Source organism: Sorex araneus, chromosome 1, assembly GCF_027595985.1.
Source record: "Sorex araneus isolate mSorAra2 chromosome 1, mSorAra2.pri, whole genome shotgun sequence".
Classification (NCBI taxonomy): Eukaryota; Metazoa; Chordata; class Mammalia; order Eulipotyphla; family Soricidae; genus Sorex; species Sorex araneus.
In genome coordinates this window covers 232326968-232347104 of record NC_073302.1, presented here as the reverse complement: position 1 = coordinate 232347104, position 20137 = coordinate 232326968, and the positions used below count along the sequence as shown (strand labels likewise).

The window sequence follows — 20137 nt, the reverse complement described above, 5'->3', positions numbered from 1 at the left end:
TGAATTGTTTGATTCTCTTTTTTTTTTTATTGAATCACTGTGAGCTACAGTTACAAAACTTTTATGCTTGAGTTTCATTCATACAATGATGAAACACCCATCCCTCCACCAGTGCACATTTTCCACCACCAATGTCCCCAGTATCCCTTCTCTGCCAACCTCCCATCCCACCCTTCCCCCTGCCTCTAAGCAGACAATTTCCCTCTTACTCTCTCTCTCCGATTATGGGTGTTATGGTTTGCAATAAAGGTACTGAGAGGCCATCATGTTTGGTTCTTTATCTACTTTCAGCACACCTCCCATCCCGAGCGATCCCTCCAACCATCATTGACTTAGTGATCCCTTCTCTGTCCCAGCTGTCTTCTCCCCGAGCTCATGAGGCAGGCTTCCAACCATGGAGCAATCTTCCTGGCCCTTGTTTCTATTGGCCTTGGGTGTTAGTCTCACATTATGTTATTTTATGTACCACAAATGCACTTACTCTAATTTTGAGTTGCTTCACTCTGAATGCAGAAGAATTCATTTGTGTATGTTCTGGGTTTTTTTTCTCTCTTATGGTGTTAGGTGCTTAACTGAATCCCTAAAATAAAATAACTTTAATGATGAAAAAGTTCTCTTATGTTGCTTCAAATGAAATAGGAATAGTAGGAAAGGAGTGTTAGAGGTCAGTGAGAGTTGAGTGAATGGAAAAGGAATCCAAATTTTGTATAGCAATAAACAGTAAGATTCTTGTTTGGAGTAGATTTATGACATTTTGCCCCCAATTTGTACTCTTCCTTATAATCATGACTTGTACAACGTGACTTTGTCATCTCTTCTATAAGAGGTTGAATCTGGGGGTCAGGGAGATTACTCAAAAGGTTGGAGCACATACTCTGCATGGGGGAGCCCCAGGTTCAGTATCTACCACCACCTGATTTCTTGGGTAACACCAGGTTTGGCTCTGCTCTTAAGGAAAATATTGAAGGGCTGAAGAGTACAGCGATAAGGCACTTGCACACAGACAACCCAGTTTTGATCCCCAGCACTGCATATGGTCCCTTGAGCCCCACCAGGGCTTGTGATCCTTGAGCACACCAGGAGTAAGCCCCAAGTACAGTGGAATGTGTCCCCCAGTGCCCCCCTAAAAGGTGGGGGGGCTCAGAGAGATAGTATAGCAGGTAGGGTGCTTCCCTTGTAAATAGCCAACCCAGGTTCAATCTCTGGCTCCCCATATGGTCTCCTGAGCCTTGCCAGGAGTGTTCCCTGAGCACCACTGGGTGTGCCCTAAACAAAATAAAAACAAAGCTGAGTTTGTTTACCAATCTCCTAAGTCTACAGAACTAGACTTGATTTTAGCCAGTAGATGACTTGAAAAACATACTTGGCTATCTCAAGTCTTCCAAAGGTTCTAAAAACTTCCACTTGTTTTTTAAAACCCTACCCAGCTACCATAATGACAAGTCCAGTTCAACCTAATCTGTTGCACACATGGCCCAGTCACCTCTCCTTACCAGCTAATCTGATAAAGAGGCAGACATGGAACTAGGCTATGCCGTTCTATTTCCCATACAACCTACCAACAGACCACAGGCACTGCATCCCTGTGGAGAACAGTCAAGCCCCCACAGCAAAACATAGCCAGCTGCCTTGCAGGTTTGTGAGCAGTGATGCTTGCGACTGTAGGCTAGAGTTTGGGATGTATTTTATGCAATGTTTTGGAGAAATGGGTAACTGATCCATCTAGCTTTTATAGTTACTGTTACATAGCAAATAGCCCCAAACTTTAGTGACTTAAACAATTTCATTCTTCTAGTTTTGTACATGACTATTATAACTAAAATCTCCCACCACACTGTGCTGCAGTGTGGTCCATTAAGATCCAGGTTTCATTCTTCTGTCTCTTTGAATCTGGGCAAATTCTGTGGCTGCCTTAATGAAATAAGGCAGAATCTATGCTCTGCTGGTTTATTTGAGGCTAATGGGGAGAGTATAGAAAAAGCATAAGTATATATTTTAGTAATAATGTAGAGTACACACCTAGCATTTTCTGGCAAAACCAAAGTAGAAATTTGTTTCTAGATGGGCAATTTGACAGGAGCTTAAGGGAAAGGGCAAAATTAAAAAGAAATTATGTTCATAAGAGGAAGGTCTGGTAGCCTGGTGCCAGGGTCATACACGCATGGCCGTGGTCTTTGCCAATGGTCCTCACATACATCTGTCTTTTGCACAGAAATCACTTGTGATGTGCCAGAAGGATTCTCAGCGCATGTCAGTAGCAGGGATCTAATTTATAGCCTCACACCAGTAAAGTAGGTGCTTTAGCAGCCTAGCCACCTCCAGCTACTAACTCATGCCTTTAGATGGCTGCAGAACAGTCATCACAATTCATCACGGTGAGATGACACCTTCAGTCGACATTGTTGATGGATGTGTGGCTTTTTACTATGACAAATGATATAGCAGTCTGGGAGATTGCTCTCGGGGGAGCCCTGGGTTCCTTCCCCAGCAACACAAGCTCAGAAAAGAGCAATCCCTGAGTACTGCATTGGGTGTAGCCTGCTGAGCTATGCTGGGTGTGCCCCGAAAAATGATAGAGTAAAAGAAAATGCAGCAAGGACCAGAGAGATCCCTGATCCCTGTGGGTAAGGCACTTGCACCGGCCAACCCAGGTTTGATACCTGGCACAGGAGTGAGCCCTAAGTAAAGCCTGGTGTTGTCCAAACACAAATGCTACAGCAGACAGCTTTGTTTCTACGTACTGGTGGTTCTTTGACTTCAGGATATATTCCCATCCTGTCTGGTCCCCTGAGTGCCGCCAGGAATAATTCCTGAGTACAGAACCAGAACCCTCTATGGTGTGACCCCTGGTGTGACTCTATGGTGTGACCAAAATATTAAATAGAACTTTTAAAATGCCATTGTTGGGTGGAGGAAGATATACTTTATTTAAATATAAAATAGCAATCCCACCTCCACGCTCCAGTACCACTTGCCTTGCTGTCTGCAACGAAGATTTTTCCTTTCTCTCATCCTCTATTGCTAATAAACATGGAAAGTGCTGCTTCCTTTTTTGGTGGGGAGAACGTATTATTGCTTTGGGGCGAGGGGTAATAGTTATGTCTACTTAAACATACACTTAGATAGCTTCCTCCACCTAACAATCTCAATTCTGAGACTGTACCTGAAGCCCAAAAAAGAACCACCAGTTGCCAGAATATTCCATGTAGGAAAGACCAAACATTACTCCTTACCTGGCACCTTCCTTTCTTCCTTACCCATGAATGATGTCACCATGCTATTCTGTTTCTTCCACTTAATGCCAGCAACAATCAAAACAGCCTGTTGCTCTTAAGTCCCAGAGATCCACTAACTTTAAATGGGGCCTAAATGATACAGCAGGTAGGGTGCTTGTCCTGCATGGGGTCAACACGGGTTCAATTCCCAGCATCCTATATGGTCCCCTGCACCCACTAGGAGTGATTCCTCAGTGTAGTCAGGAGTTAAACCCTGAGCACCGCTGGGTGTGATCCCCAAACAAATAGAGCCTAAGGTCAACCCCATAGCTCACTTCTCTGGGCACCTCATAGGATGTTGGCACAGGGTAAAGGACACAGCCTCTGCCTCCCAGGTCAGAGGTGGCATATTCTGAAGGGCAACATAAACCTGAAGCTCAGACCCACAGACTCAGCCCCCCTGTTTAGAGAGGAAGGTCTCTAACCAGGTTGCTGACCAGCTCAGCACCAAGCCCTGGACTCCTGTGGGGCGGTGAGCTGAGAATTTCATGCTGGCTGTGCGCACTGCACTGACCATGCCAGGACCACAGGGGCAGCATCCAGGGTTCACCACTGCCACAGCGTGCCTGGCAGAAAACAGCAGCTTGACTCCGGGGCACCACCAGGAGGCAGCAATGGGTGGTTTTGTATCTATCAGGCAAGGTAGTAGGATTTCCTACCCTGGCTGGGAGAGGCCAGTACCTTGAAAAGCGATCTGCTGATCAGAGTGGGGCACTGACCACAGCCCCAGCAACAGCCATATAAAAACTGCTAAGTGCTGTGCGTGGCCGAAAGTTGTGAACAGCAGCGACTCCCCCTTGAGGCTACTTGAATGAAAGACAATGTCTCGAAATTCCAAACACCCAAATGACAAGACTTGTTATGGTTGTCTAACATTCCACTCTACAGCCCAGGGGCATAAAATAATCACCTTTGTCATTCCCCTTGTGGTGGTGTGGGTTGGATGAGGGGTGCTGGTGGTTGGACTTGGGGTATCTCCTAAATTTGTGATATCTCTTCTGACACTCACGTCAGGCCCATGGTTGCCACTGGACAGTCTCTTACCTTCCATAGCAGAACTTGGCAAATAATCCCTCTCTGTCCTAGGCCAGTCAACCCACAACTCATTTCTACAATGATATATGAATGTTTATGCATTTTTTTTGGCCATACCCAGCAATGTTCAGGGATTAATACTGGAAGTAAGTGCTCAGGGGACCATATAGGGTGCTAGGGATTGAACCAGGGTCGGCTGCATGCAAGGCAAGCGCCCTACCCACCTGCTCCTATATACTTTATACCACTCCTGCTCCTACATAATTTTTAATGATTAAGAAAAAAATACTTTGTGTCAAGTAAAAATTATGTGAGGTTCGCATTTCTGTGGGCATAAAATTTTATAGGACTGAGACATGTTCATCCATACACCCATTAGTTTTGGTGATCTTTGGTTTGCAATGTCAGTTTTGAGTATTTCCAACAGGTCTGAAGACCACGTGACCTGCAAAGTTGAAAACACTTATGTTCTGGCCTTTCATAGAAAAAGTTTTCTGACCCTGGCACATGAAACAGAACCTCTCTCTTTTTTTTTTTATTGTCCACTGAACTGTCCACTTCACAGTTTGATTTTTTTTTAATTTTTATTTTTTCATATTGAATCACCATGAAAACAGTTACAAAGCTTCCAGGTTCAAGTCTCAGTCACTCAATGATCAGACCCCCATCCCTTCACCAGTGCACATGTTCCACCACCAAGAGCCCCAATGTACTCCTCTCCCACCCCCAACCTGAGTGGCTGATGATCTTCACTTTATTCTCTCTATACTTTGAATACATTCAATATTTCAACAGAAAACTATTATTATTTAGAATTATCCCCCAACAATCAAACCTGCTGAAAAGGCATCATTTGATAATTTGTTTTCCATTGCTGAGAATGAAGGATATATGAGCTGTCGCGGTTGTGTGGTTTTGGATTTCCAATATTTTAGCTCAGTTCACAGTTCATGTTCGGCTGCTCTGGATCTCGTCTGGGCGGAGAGCGTGCCAATAACCCCATCCCAAGATCTCCTGCGCGCCACGTCACTGCAAACTCGTACCTCTGGGTAGTGGGTTCTAGAAGATGGTGGTCGCCACGTGGGTGCCACTGCCACCGCCACCGCTGCTGCCTCCCAAACCGAAAGAAAAGGTCGAGAGAGAAAAACCTTTCCCCTCCCAGGGCAGCATGGGGTTGTAGCTCAGTTCACAGTCTAGATGCATTTCTATAAGAAGCTGCTGGGCGCCAAAAGTAGTAGATCTTCAGGATCATAGTCTTTAAGGAGCAGAGGAGCCCTTAAGTGTGCGGCTGCTCCGGAGCTCGTCTGGGCAGAGAGCGTCGAAACAGAATCTCCTTAGGAGATTCAGGAGTCTAGTCTAGCCCAGTGTTTCTTTACCAAGGGCCATGTGGCCCCCTGTGGGTCCCTAGTATATTCCAAGGGGGCCATAGGTGAATAGCATATAAATGGGATCACGTCATAAGTCTCGGAGGGCAAGCAGTAGGATGGGGCTGTGTGAGAGACCACAGGAAAAAAGCAGGTTGAAAGAAGGCCACACTCGGAAAAAGGCTGAGAGAGACTGATCTAGCTGACACTTATCCAAGTGTCTGACCCTGGCACATGAAACAGAATCTTTACTTACAACTGATCATATGTCACTGACCTAAGCAAGTTGCATAGCTAATAGACCAGAGCTCTTGATTCACTGCTCTGTGTAAAGTGCATGAATTCAGTCTGATAACACTTTTTTTTTTTGCTTTTTGGGTCACATCCGGCAATACACAGGGGTTACTCCTGGCTCATGCACTCAGGAATTACTCCTGGCAGTGCTCAGGGGACCATATGGGATGCTGGGAATCGAACCCAGGTCAGCCACGTGCAAGACAAATGCCCTACCTTCTGTGCTATTGCTCCAGCCCCAACACTTTATCTTTAACTGAACTACTTACTGATTCCTAAGAGTGCAAAGTGACCAGCTAGAATCTTGTGGTAAGTGGGAATGCCTCCCCTCACCCCCCAAGATGTTCACGACCTAATTTTTGGACCTGTGTTTCTTACCTAATGTGGTACAAAGAAGTGCAGATGTGATTAAGTTGAGAATCTTGAGCTCCTGGAGAGATTCAGCTACGTTGTGCAGATGGGACCTGCATGAAACCTTAGGTGTGATGAGGGAAGCAAGAGTGGGAGGTGATTTAGGGAGTGCAGGCAGATTCCAGAAGCTAGAAAAGGTCAGGAAAAGTTTCTTCCTCAGAACTTCTAGAGGAACCAATCATGTCAAGAGCTAGTCATTAGCCTCGGGAGACACATTTCTGACTTTTGGCCTCCAGAAGTGTAAGAGAACAAATGTGCATTGTTTTAAGACATTGAATTGGAATCACTTTTATCTTACACCAACAAAAAGAAGCAACACAAGTCTTCCAAATTTGGGAACTTGTATATCATCAGATTCTAATCAAGTACTTCTTAGAAACTTGCTTCTTGTTTAAAAGAGAAACTCAGCTAAGAAATGATGAGCACATTATATGCAAAGGCAATGGTGATTAAATGTAAGGAAAATGAGAGTATACTCTTCCCATCAAGACATGACAATTTAGGGCTTTTTTTTCTTTCTAAAGATGAAATTAGAGAGAATCTAGCCTGCCGTGGCAATGGGTCCCTTCTGCTTCTTACCCAAAACTTTCTAAACCCTAACCAAACTCTCAATAAACCTAAAAGCAGTGCAAAACTGTGGAGCTGTAGATGCCCAGTTATGTAGCCATTTCTAACAAGATTTCTCAAAAAAAATGCAACTGCAGCATTCATGGAGCAATAGGGACACATGACTCAGGTAGTTCCAAAGGTTTCTAGTCTGGCAGCCTCACTGAATACTTGTTAACTCAAGTGCTAACAAGTAGCAATTGCTTGTCAGTAGGTTGAAGAACTGTTTTCCAGTCTTAGATATGGTTTACAAAATCTTTCATCTCAGAGCACCTGACTTTTCCTGCCTCTTTCCTTAAGCCATCATGAATTATTTACATGATACAACACTTCACCACAGTTTTTTAAATTCAATTAAGTTCTTTAGCAAAACACAGAAGCCTCTTTTTTTTCAGTATAAAGTAATATTTATGTTTTTGGTTTGGAAGCCATACCCTGCAATGCCCAGGGCTTACTCCTGGCTCTGCACTCAGGACTCACTCCTTGTGAGGCTCCAGGGACTATGTGTGGTTTGGGGGATCAAAACTGAGTCAGCTGTACACAAACACTTTACAAGCTGGACTATATTTCTCTGGTCCCTATATTTCCTTTAAGCCAACCAGGAGAACCAATTATCACCTTTTCCAACTCTAGCTTTCAAATGCCTTTCATAGTAAGTTACCTATAATCATAAAAATTCCCTTGAGAAAAGTGTATCAACTTGATTTTTTTTGCATGATGTAACAAAAAAATAATTTTAAGTAAAATATTTTATTGTACACCAACATGTTTTAAACATTGTATTATAATCAGCACACTATATTTTATTTGATAAAAACAGTCGACATCAAAATTTGTTATATTTTTAGATGATGTCATTATGTTTAGCTGAAGATTGAGAATGGTTACATCCAACCGTTATGGCATTATAAGAGATAGAAAGTCTTTAAATGTTATCTTGATTGTACTTAAACATCAGAGGGTTCTCTTTAGAATTTTGGTTTTTTTTTAAATGATGGAATTAGAGAGAAGTAAGCCTGCTGTTTGTAAGCCTGCGACAGATTGCAGGTGTAAGTAGTTGTAATTTCAACAGCCCAACTGAGTATAATTTTCATTACATTACCCCATTCAATACAATTTTCAGATTACTTGCAATGCTTCTAAGGCCAGAACTAACATTTTTATCAGACTCATGCAAATAATGGAATCATCACTGATCATGAGATTTTTTTTAAAAAAAGCTTTTTCTCCATATTCTCTGGTATTACAACACCAGAATTCCTAATCAACCTGTCTTGATTCAAATAAACACTGTGAAAGCAAGTGCTTATAAAAAATACAATTTAACTGCTAGGATTACCTTTCCTAGCGCCCCTCCTGAATAATTTAATACCTATTTCCAAACTAAATCAAAAGCATGCTCCTCTCAGCCCCACCAGCTGCAGAGTGGTCACCGGATACGCAGTTGGAGACATGTGATTACTTTTATGTTGGCTAGAGGAAATTAAATATTTGCTGTTCTTTAAAAAGAGTCAGAGTGGGGCTGGAGTGATAGCACAGCGGGTGGGGCGTTTGCCTTGCATGCAGTAGAGTGCTTGCTTTGCATGCAGCCAACCTGATCTTGATCCCCAGCATCCCTTATGGTCCCCCAAGGACTGCCTAGAGTGATCCCTGTGTCATTTCCTGTGCCCATTTTTCCTGGAGAAAGCTGAAAAGGAACAGAGCAAACAAGCAGTAGAGATGAAGAATGGTGAGTCGGTAGGAGAGCAGAGTATCGGCTCCCTGATGAAAGATGAGACTAATGTGAAGATGGACTGTGAGGAGGTGCAGATGACTCTGCTGAGGAGGGAACCTGCTCGATGATGTTGATAATGAAGATCAGGGGGACGACCAGCTGAGTTGATCAAGGATGGTGAAAAAGAGGTTGAGGCCGGAGAGGATGACCAATACAGTGCTAATGGCAAGGATGACTCAAGCACATAGTGGTTTTCCCATTATTTAGGAATCTTGTCCCATTATTTCTTTATCTAAACACTTGTCTAAGATCAAAATTTTCACCAGATCCTCTCCCCTAGTATCTTCAGCACATGCTTACTGTCCATCCCAGCCTTGTCTTTGCCCTGTGCCTAGTCCCATTTTCACTTCCTTTGACACTTCTATTATGTTAAATCTTACGTTGTAATTTTTAAATTTTAATTTTGACACCTCTTTATGACTTAACAATAAAAGGACGTATGGCTTTTATCAACAGTCTCCAAAACAATCTCTTGTTATACAGGGGGTGCAGTTCCTCCACCCATACATGGGTTCAGTATCTGCTTCTTAACTGCAAAGGCAATCTCATTGGTTAAGTCATACTTGAGAGCAGCTTTGAATTAGTGGGTTGTGTGTTTTACCCCACAGGAGTGCGCAATGTGGACTCTATAAAAACAGTGTAATAGTCTTATGATTTGTTTTCTAAAGTTGATAATGTGGGCATTTTTGTAAACAGCCTGATGTTTGAGACCTTTTTTCTCAATAAACAAGTCCTTATTAAACCAGGAATTTGGAGTAATAAAATCCCAGGGGTGGGTAAGCTCTTGTTTATTTTCATTTTTTCGTATTCTATATTTGTTTACTTCCAATCTGTTTCACTGCACCTGCCACAAAATTCCTAGAGTGTGGTAGATTTTTCTTTGATTTCTTATTACAGTTACCAACATACACTTCTCAAGTTGTGTTTTAATGGTGTGGGTGTTATATAAAACAAGGGACTTTATATGATATAGAATTCTTTTATAAAATTACTTATGTCCTAATGATTTTTGGAAAACCAATGTTAAGTCTTTTAAATAATACATTATGGTCCCACCAGAGCAATAGTACAGTAGGGAAGGAACTTGCCTTGCATGCAGTCAGCCCAGGTTCAATCTTCTGCATCCTATGTGGTTCTTTGAGCACTGCCTGAGCACAGATCCAGGAATAGTTCTGAGTGTGGCTAAAAAGCCAAAATTATAATCATCATCATAATACATTATGCTCTTATTGGCACTTCTTGAGATTTTATTTTGTACAAATTTATTTTGACCTCACATCAATGCCCATAGATTGGTCAAGATTTCAGGAACATTGAAACAACAAAAGTGAAAACTGATTTCTTACATGTTTTGCCCCTTTTATTTTGTTTCTATAGCCCCAGTAACTTTGTATATTTTTTTCATTTTTAGGCCTTTTATTTAAAATATTTTAAATTGTTTTCCCCTTAAATGTTACAAAAACACTGTAGATACAAAATTGTTCATGACTATTTGTTACAGACATTCAATATACCAACACCAAGCCCACCACAATTGCACTTTCCACCACCATTATCTCAAATTTTCCTTACCACCCCTAAAGCCTTCCACCATAGTAGGCCTGCAATAATTTATTTTGTATTGCTTGTTATAACTTGATAAATGAGTGATCAGGAAATGTTTCCTCAGAATAAAGTTAGTGAAGATTATGTATCTCACCATGGAGCTATTAAGTCCTTGTATAAGAGATTAATGTTGTATAAGAGATGTTGTTACAGGTTTAGCCTCTTGTGTTGGTATTTTGTTAATCGAGATCAGGTGCTTTCTACATTACATCCCATCCAATCAAGTGTGCCTTTCTTGGTTTATCAGTGTTGTAGAGTTCGAAGTGACAAAGCTGGAGTTATATTTTTAACGGGGTGGTGTTTGGGGCATTGCGTGACTGCCAGGGCTTCTGGAAGTACAGGAAGGTGGTGGGAGGTAGCCCATATTCGACTGTGGAAGCCTGGAGATTTCAGTCACAAAACCCACATACCTGAGTTTTTCAACAGGGTTAATTTCTATCTCAGGCTCATCCTGAGCAGTGGAGTCCAGCTGGGAGCATGGCAGCTATTGTGGAGTGTGGGAGTTTTCAGCTTCCCGGGTTTTGTTTGGGTGGGTGCTAGGCTCACTCACCCTGCTCTGGGATACCCCTAATGATGCAGCCTTGCATGAGGTCGGGAAGAATCTGCCTATTTATATATTTTAAGTGTCTGCGTCCCATAGCTTAGAACAGCGAGACTTATAAATTCATTTCTCTTCAATTCAATCCATACACAATACATTTGGTTTCAATTCATACAATTGTTGCTACTTTTTTAAAAACTATTGCTTTTATTTTTAAGCCTAATGTGTTAGCCAACTATCTAAGGATTTATTATATTAAAGACTTTGTTGAAGAAGTTGTTAAGAGGATGAAGAACCTCTGGCTCTGGGCACATCTTTTCGACTCCACCGTTCTTCCTGCACTAACATACACCTCAGAGAGCTGGGCCCTATGAAAATAGGATAAGAACGCTATTCAGGTCTCCCATAGAGAAATCAAAAGAGCTGTGCTTGAATATCACGTCTCACTCAAGTGAGAGAAGGAATCTGGAGTTCTGACCTCCATCAATGATCAAGGGACGCTGTCTCCTTTGCAAAGGCATCGAAAATCAGATGGGCTGGACACGTAATGCGATTTGGAACCAACTGCTGGACTAGAGTTGTTACCGACTGGATTCCACAGAACAAGTGAATTATGACCAACTTTGTAAACCACGGTTTTTAAATAAAGTACATAAAAAAAAAACAAAATGCCAGTTGCACTACAATGAATTAAAAAGCATCACAATTTTTCTATGGCATATTGGATTTTTTAAATATTCCATTTTAAAGATAGAATTTTTTACTTTTATGGATTTATTATTTGTTATTATGAAACTTCAGAGGTCGAACTGCACACCTCTGTATATGCACAATTTTCATCACTCCTACCTACCCCCAGCTCCAGACCATGCCACTTACATGCATATTCTTTTTTTTTGAATTGAATCACCATGTGGAAAATTACAATGCTTTCAGGCTTAAGTTTCAGTTATACAATGCTCAAACAACCATCCCTTCACAGTGCACATATTCCACCACCAAAAAAAACCCATTATACCTCCCACCCCTCAGCCCCCCAGCCCCTCCAGCCCCCCACCCCCGCCTGTGTAACTGATAAATTTCACTTTACTTTCTCTTTACTTTGGTTACATTCAATATTTAAACAAAAAACTCACTATTATTGTTTGGAGTTTCCCCCTAGAATCAGACCTTAAGGGATATAAGAGATATGAGATAAGAGATATGAGGCTGCTATTGCAGCCACGCAGTTTTGGATTTCTGTATTTTAGTAACTAAGTCCAGGGAATTTTCTGGCAGAAATTGGATCATTGCAAGCTTGTACCTCTCATTAGTGGTCCTCATAAGTTGGCAGTCGCCACACCCTCCCCCCCACAAGGAAAAGGTGAGAGAGAGAGAGAGAGAGAGAGAGAGAGAGAGAGAGAGAGAGAGAGAGAGAGAGAGAGAGAAAGAAAGAAACCTTTCCCCTCCGGTACCCAAAGTAGTTTAGCTGGCCTATGGAATCATAATCATGCTCGTGCAGCTGCGGAGAGGCCGCACACGTGCGGCACCGGGGTCACATCTCGGTGGAGAGTCAAAATAGAAAGTTTAAGAACTCATAACCAGGGCTGGAGCAATAGCACAGCAAGTAGGGCATTTACCTTGCATGCAGCCAACCCGGGTTCAATTCCCAGCATCCCATATGGTTCCCCAAGCACCGCCAGGAATAATTCCTGAGTGCAGGAGCCAGAAGTAACCCTTATGCAACGCTGGTTGTGACCCCCGCAAAAAGCAAAAAAAATAAAACAAAAAAAAGAACTCATAACCTATGGGGTATGCAGGGACAAATGAGCCAAAACACTAATAGGTACAGTGTTCTTTATTATACACAGTCAAATAACAGCTTAAGTGCACAAGTTGAAGGATAACTGAAGCCTAGATGTTATAATCATAGGCATTATATAAATAGAAGTAGTTTTTTGTTGTTGTTGGATGTTTTACATTAATCTGAACTTATACTTAACACATGCCAAGATCACCTAATCTTATGTAGTTCAGCTGTTAAACTGAAGGAAAACAAAATTGTAATATACATTATTTTTTGCTCTATTGAACACATACACCAAATATTTGGGACACATTCAAAATAAAGACAGTGCTTAAATTTTTCCAAGTGACATTCATAAAAATGTTTTTGTCATTGTTATGGGGATATTAGTTCCTTAGAAAAGAATAAAAAAGAAATTTTAAATACAGATTGCTGTTCAACTTTTCTTAACTTATATTGAGTGTAAAAAAATAATAACAAAACATAAAGTAAATGTGTTAAATGTTACATTTTCATAGCTTCAAAACACTGGCAAAGACTAAAAATCATCTAATCGTAGTTAAATTTACACAGGGAGAAAAAAGACAAAAAAAAAAACGCCACACACAAACTGGCATGAGCAACATGAATGATAAGTGCTCTGGATCTGTGAGCAAGTCAACATATTTTTATTTTCTATTGCACGACCCTTGTCCATGGCAACCTTAGACGTTTGGCATTGCTGAATTGCTGATGTACTTACTGAGTTAGCCTCTCCACTCTGCTCATTACTCTGTAAAAGAATGTTGTTGTGACATTTCTGAAGGAGACTCAAGGAATAAAAGCTAAGTGAGTACATTCAGAAGTTTGAAATGAAATTCTTCTGTGAAACTTTTGACAACTTTGTCAGTAAAAATACTAAATGTGATGAAAACATGATTTGTGGCATTGACCACAGAGCTCATGAATTTAGTTCTAAATTCTCAGAATTTTACATATATTCTAATAAAGACTTTTTGTGTTATATGATTGGTTATTGGTTATGATGCACATATTCTGTTTTGATCATCTATTTATCTATGTTGGTTTTGGAGCCACACCGAGTGGTGCTCTGGGCTTACTTCTGCATCTGAGTTTAGGGATGACTCCTGATGAGGCTCAGGGGACAGTATGTGGTGCCAGAGAACAAAGGCAAGTGCCCTGTCCACTGTCCTATCTCTCCAGCTCCTAGTCATTTATTTTTCAAGGACATAATTTAGTTCATTGAAGTATTTTGTTCTAATTTATAAAAGATGCATGAAATTCAGTTTTTTAAATGCTTCTTATAAACAACCAGTTCTAATTAATTTTCTAATAAATAAGATTACCAAATAATGTTTGGGCACTTGTGGAGAGATCAAGAAGGCTGTGAGAGTAATCTCTGAAAGAACAAAATCTTTTGTACATACTGCTCTTTTATGGAAAAGTATTTATATGAAAAAGACGCCTCATGCAAATACCTTATTCAAAACAAAAAAATCAGATGGGAATTACAGGAAAATAGGGAAGCAGGAAAAAAAAAGGAAGTATCCTGATACATAGAATAAAAGTGGTATTCATCCTAGAAATCACAATCTGTTGCTACCAAATTGCTTAGAAAAGAGAAAATAAGGGGCTGGAACAATAGCACAGCGGGTAGAGCATTTTGCCTTGCATGCAGCCAACTCGGGTTCGATTCCCAGCATCCCATATGGTCCCCTGAGCAATGCCAGGGGTAATTCCTGAGTGCAGAGCCAGGAGTAACCCCTATGAATCGCAGGGTGTGACCAAAAAAAAAAGAAAAAAAGGAAAAAGGAAAAAAAAAGAAAAGAAGTTTCAAAGTGCGAATAATTGAGGAATGCATTCTTTAAACAAAAGAAAAATCACATGTCTTGATTTGTTTGGAAAGTTCTGAAACATGTGTGTCTAGAAGAAGAGATTTACTCTTAGACTCTCCCTTCAGAGAGTCAGAACAATCTCCACAGTACCTACCATTGTACCCGGTATATACAGGTGCCCAAAACATACTGGATAAAACAATAAACTATGGGGTTTGCTGAATCCTAAATGAGCCATCTAGTTTTAATGCAAAATACAATTACTTATTTTCTATTAAATATATGAAAGTTTCTATGGCACTGGCCTTCATGACAGTAGTACTCACGTATATTATTTTTTTTTCCACATGGTCATTTCTACCTTGAACACAATTTCATAAGAAACAACTACTGTGTTCACTAATGCTAGAAAGAGTCAAGATAGAAAGGAGAAGTGAGGAAATCACTTATCCAAGCAAAGTACCATCCGCTACAAGCAAAAATTATATATTTTTAAGAGAGTGTGAAATATTTGTCCAAGCAATGCAATGTTTAGTGGGTGGGAATTATATATATATATATATATATTATATAGTTATATATCCATATACACATGTATGGAGATATGTGTATACCTAGAACTATTTCTTTATCCATACACATATATATGGATATATCTATAAGTACCTAGGAATTTGGAGAATTTTCTTCTTATAATCCAAAGGTAAAAAAGTACATGTTTTTAATATCATATGTCTATATATTCACATAATATATACATATATGTATAGTGTATACACAGATATATGTATTATGTATGGTTAAAAATCCTAATTGTTCAGTACCGCTCTTCCCTAGATCTTCTAAAGAGATCATGAAAATATTATTATTTGACTTGGGAAGTTCTTTGCAGGGAGGAGACTCTAGCTTTCCTGGAGGCTACCAGATCAACCCAGTGGATAATTTCATCACTAGAGACACTATGTTCAATAATTCATACATTTGATCCCAGCACTGTCAGAGGCTTCACCATTGCTTTGGTAATCTGGAAGTAGCTAATGTTTGCCAACCGGCAAAGGAAACTTGGTGAAAGGTGTGCCCTCAGCCAGAGAGTTTTAAGGCGGGAATGTGAGAAGGTTTAAAAGTACAGAATGCTAATCACCACCCCTCTCCTCTGCGCTAGCTCAGAAGCCTACAGGACTACCAAGAATAACAAGGAGCTCAGGAACCTGCTTCCTGGGTGCAAAGCAGCTTTCTTTCGGGTAATGCTTGGTTAAGTCCTGCTCTTAGATTACAGTTTGGGAATATGGCATTTCATGCTATTATCATATTTTATTTTCCCATTTTTAGATTACAGTGACAGATCACGAGGTGATATGACTCCGCTTCACAGCTTCTTTCTTTTCCGATCACAGTTTAAACTAGTTGAAAATGTATCGTTAAAATCACCACAATAGTACGACGATAGGCATTTCAACTTCAGAAATAAAGTGGACGTGGCGTATTTACAAAAATGATTGTTCAAGCTTATTTTCTCCCTGGCCAGTGGCATCCAAAGTAAGATTGTTAAAATTATATGGACTTTGACTGCTTTGTTTTGTCTGAAAATGCTATTTGCTCTAGTCCTGCTAGTACCTGGCATTTGCTACAGAGTTGAACATTTTTCTGGGAGGTGACATGACATGCTTATACTACCATGACTGATTAAAGGTACCTGTTAGTCTTAGTCTGCTAACACCCTTCAAACACTGTTTACCTAGTGTTGCCTGCCACTTGTTTCTTCCTACAAAGAAAAGCTGCTTAGGATAGCTTAAACACCAGAAACCTGCTTTTTTAATCATACAGTACTGGCATGGGCTTAACAAGGAGGCACAAAAGGAATGGTGGTGACAACGGGGAATAGCATCTGTGTTAGGTATTTGCACATGAATCGAGGAACCTCAGTTTGTTGCAAATCAGGAATGATGGGAGCCACTGCTGGCAAAAGCATGATGCTGCAGATCTGAGACGTGGCCTGGCCATTGTTAGGACACAGACGAGATAGGGTTGTGTGGTGAGCCCATTTGCGTCAGAACTTTGTCCAACCACTGCAGGGGTCCATGAAGATGAATCTCAATCCAGCATGGCGTGCTCGTGACATCCTGGCGATGATACTCGGCTCCCCAGCCCTGAAAAGCAAAAACCAACCCTGGAGCGATTGTCCACAGGTAACTGGCAGGCTATGGAGGCAGGCGGCAGGGCAGAGCAGCAATTTCAGCTCAGACCCCCACTGCTGTCATCTGGCCCCTTCACCATGCTCGCCTGGTCCCTGTGCTGACACCCGCCGACCCACTGACCCAAGTGACTGTACGACCTTACACCTCTTAACTGAAACTGAGAACACCTCCCGCCCCCCGATGCCTGCACCTAAGGATCTGCTTTATTTCACTGAGGGAAATGAAGATGAGGGCCATAGGTGACATAAGGACTGTGGTGAATGCTCACAGATGTGTGGGTGGTGGTGCAGTGTGGTAATTTTTGTACATCATCATTATAAACTTTTAACACTATTGTAACCATTTATTATCAAAATGATAATAAAAGAATTTTCAAAAACCCAGAAAATATAAATGCCATGCATTAACTGATCTTAGGAAAATGAGGTTTCTTTCTCTGAAAAATATTGACACATCCTAATTTTTAAAACAGATCTGGAAAAAAAATACTGTCCAATGCAAATAATTGTTCATTAGTGGAAATTTAATGCCCCCTGCTAGATCTCAAACATTAGAGCATGTGAAAAGATACCCAGGTATCTGCTAATTGCTTTATGAAGTAAAAAATGTATCGAAAACTTAACAATAAATTTGAGTAAAACTGATTGCCATCATGAGAGAGAAATAGTTTCTAAACTCGATAGCTTTTAAAACTAGAAACTGTAAGGCTAGTTATTTTTGAAAGAATTATGAAGATTACAAACATAACTTGAGGACAGAAAACCAGGACAATTAATTATCTTATGGGAATTTTAAGTGGAATTTTAAATTTTTAATTTTAAATGGACTGGAGCGATAGCACAGTGGGTAGTGGGTTTGCCTTGCATGTGGCTGACCCGGGTTTGATTCCTCTGCCCCTTTTGGAGAGCCCAGCAAGCTACTGAGAGTATCTCGCCTGCACAGCAGAGCCTGGCAAGCTACCTGTGGCGTATTCAATATGCCAAAAACAGTAACAACAAGTCTTACAATGAAGACGTTATTGGTGCCTGCTTGAGAAAATCTATGAGCAACGGGATGACAGTGACAGTGACATGGGAATTTTAAAAGTTGAAAAAAAAAAAGACTGTCCATAACTCAGCTGTCAGGGGCACATAGCTTGCATGTGCAAAACCCCAAGTAAATAAATAAATATAAAAGATCAATAAATTTGGCAGGATAATCTCATCAACAGCCATGATCCACAGATTCATTGTCCTTCTGACTCGGGAAAGAACATAAAACAACATGCCATAGCCATGCTGCTGGACCCCACGCCAGGCTGTTTCATTTAAGGTGCCCCAGATGGGGTCAGGTGAGGCCCCTCCCGGCCCCAACAGAACTAGCCCCAGCAATCAAAACCCTCCAGAACTCAACCGCCGCCATGCTCACAGCTGCTCTGCACACACTCAGGCTGAGCTTCACCCACTAGGGAATCTATTTCTGGACGGTGCGGCTTCATCTCATACCTCCACCATTCATATTCCAAGAGCAGCAAAACCACATTTAATGGGGTTTAAATTAGAAAGCAACCAATCTTAGAGGGAAATATATTTTTACAGAAATATATATGTGTAGGTATATATACACTTATATACATATATATAAGCACACAAGGCTCAACCTTTAAAACATATTAGTAATCTCTTACAGAAGGACTTAATGGCCCCTGGGTGAAATACAATTATCTTCACACACTTTACTCTAAGGAAAGTTTTTGAAGCATTTTCAGCATTTTATTCATAACAAACAATACAAAATAAGTTATTTCAGTTCTGCTTTGGTTTTGCTTTGAGTTCGAGATGGAAACATCCCAAATATGGTGGTGGTAGTGGTGTTCGAATATTAAATGTAATCAAGTATTGTAAACAGCTTTATAAAAATAAAATTAAAAAATTTAACAACAAAAAAATCAATAATTTCACTTCGAAAAAAATCTGGAATAAGTCAGCTGATTCCTTGGAATGGACATATGGCTGTAACCACTGTGTAACAGATACTAAGTTTGATACACAAGCTCCAATTCTGAAATATTATAATTATTTGCAGGTGCATGTTAGAAATGATGTAGCAATGATAAAACTGAGACCTTTAGCTTCAAAGTGCAAACAGTAATTTCATTCACCCTAAAATACTTCTTTAACTCTCCAACCTTCACTTCCACCTTAATAAGATCAAATTTAAGAAAGTAAATAAATATTCATAAACAAAACACCCACCACTCTCTCAGAACTAAAGACATCCATCATGCTTCTGACCCATTTGGATTTTGTCTATAATAATCCTTTTCTAGGGGCTAGAGCAATAGTGGGTAGAACCTTGCACAAGGCTGACCCAGGTTCAATTCATGGCACCACATATTTCCCCAGCACTGTCAGGAGTAATTCCTGACTGCAGAGCCAGGAATAACCCCTGAGCAACACTGAGTGTGACACTAAATTAAAAATAACAATAACAATCCTTAATCTATATTATTTTGTGTTAGAGCCAGTACTCTCTTGCTTGTAGCTTATTTATGAATAGTATTTCCTTCATTTTCCTGTAAGCACTTAAAGGGCCAAGAGTAACACTTAATTCAGGCTGGGCCCATCAATATGTATTGCAGAACATTCTGCACTGTAGCACTGTCATCCTGTTGTTCATAGATTTGCTCGAGCGGGCACCAGTAACGTCTCCATTGTGAGATTTGTTGTTACCATTTTTGGCATATCGAATACGCCACGGGTAGCTTGCCAGGCTCTGTCGTGCGGGTGAGATACTCTCGGTAGCTTGCCGGGCTCTCCGAAAGGGACAGAGAAATCAAACCCGGGTCGGCCTTGTGCAAGGCAAACGCCCTACCCAATCCAGTCCTGCAGAACCTTAATGCTTGGCAATTAGAAGGGTGGAACACTTCTTGTGGCTTGACATCTTATAAATTTACTCCTGTTAGGTGAGACATGATTGTTACCATAACGAGATCAAATATAAAATATAATTTAATGTAATAGACTTTAGATTCCAGAGTTTAAAACATATATATTTGAGAATAGGTATTTTATTAAATTGTATTAAATGCTTTAAATTATTTTTACATACATTAAAATAATATAGCAATCACAAATTGGCTCTTACTGATTTATTTTATGATCGCTCTATTTGCCATTCCTAAAAGTTTTGTTAGAATAAGTAATATAAAATAAATCTGCTATGTGCCGAAGGGGGCAGGTTGGGATTGGAAGGGGACCTAGGGACATTGGTGGAGGGAAGGTCACACTAGGGGTGTTGGAACACTAAATGTCTGAAATAACTGTATAATGAACAACTTTGTAAGTCATGGTGTTTTTAATAAAAATTAATTGAAAAAAATATTCCTGTCACTTCACCTGCTGTGTTAAAGAAATCAGATAATTACCTTCACTTGA

At 40.5% G+C, this 20137-nt stretch overlaps 1 protein-coding gene across 1 annotated transcript in view; it reads right to left on the bottom strand.

The window, feature by feature from the left end:
* Positions 1 to 12727: 12727 nt before the first annotated feature.
* SMAD9 (SMAD family member 9) overlaps positions 12728 to 20137 on the bottom strand; it is an 80001-nt gene continuing 72591 nt past the window's right edge. The window contains exon 6 of the mRNA XM_055123906.1: positions 12728 to 16673. Within this exon, the coding sequence (XP_054979881.1) occupies positions 16530 to 16673 (144 nt within the window). The 3' untranslated portion in view covers positions 12728 to 16529. The remainder of the gene's footprint in view (positions 16674 to 20137) is intronic.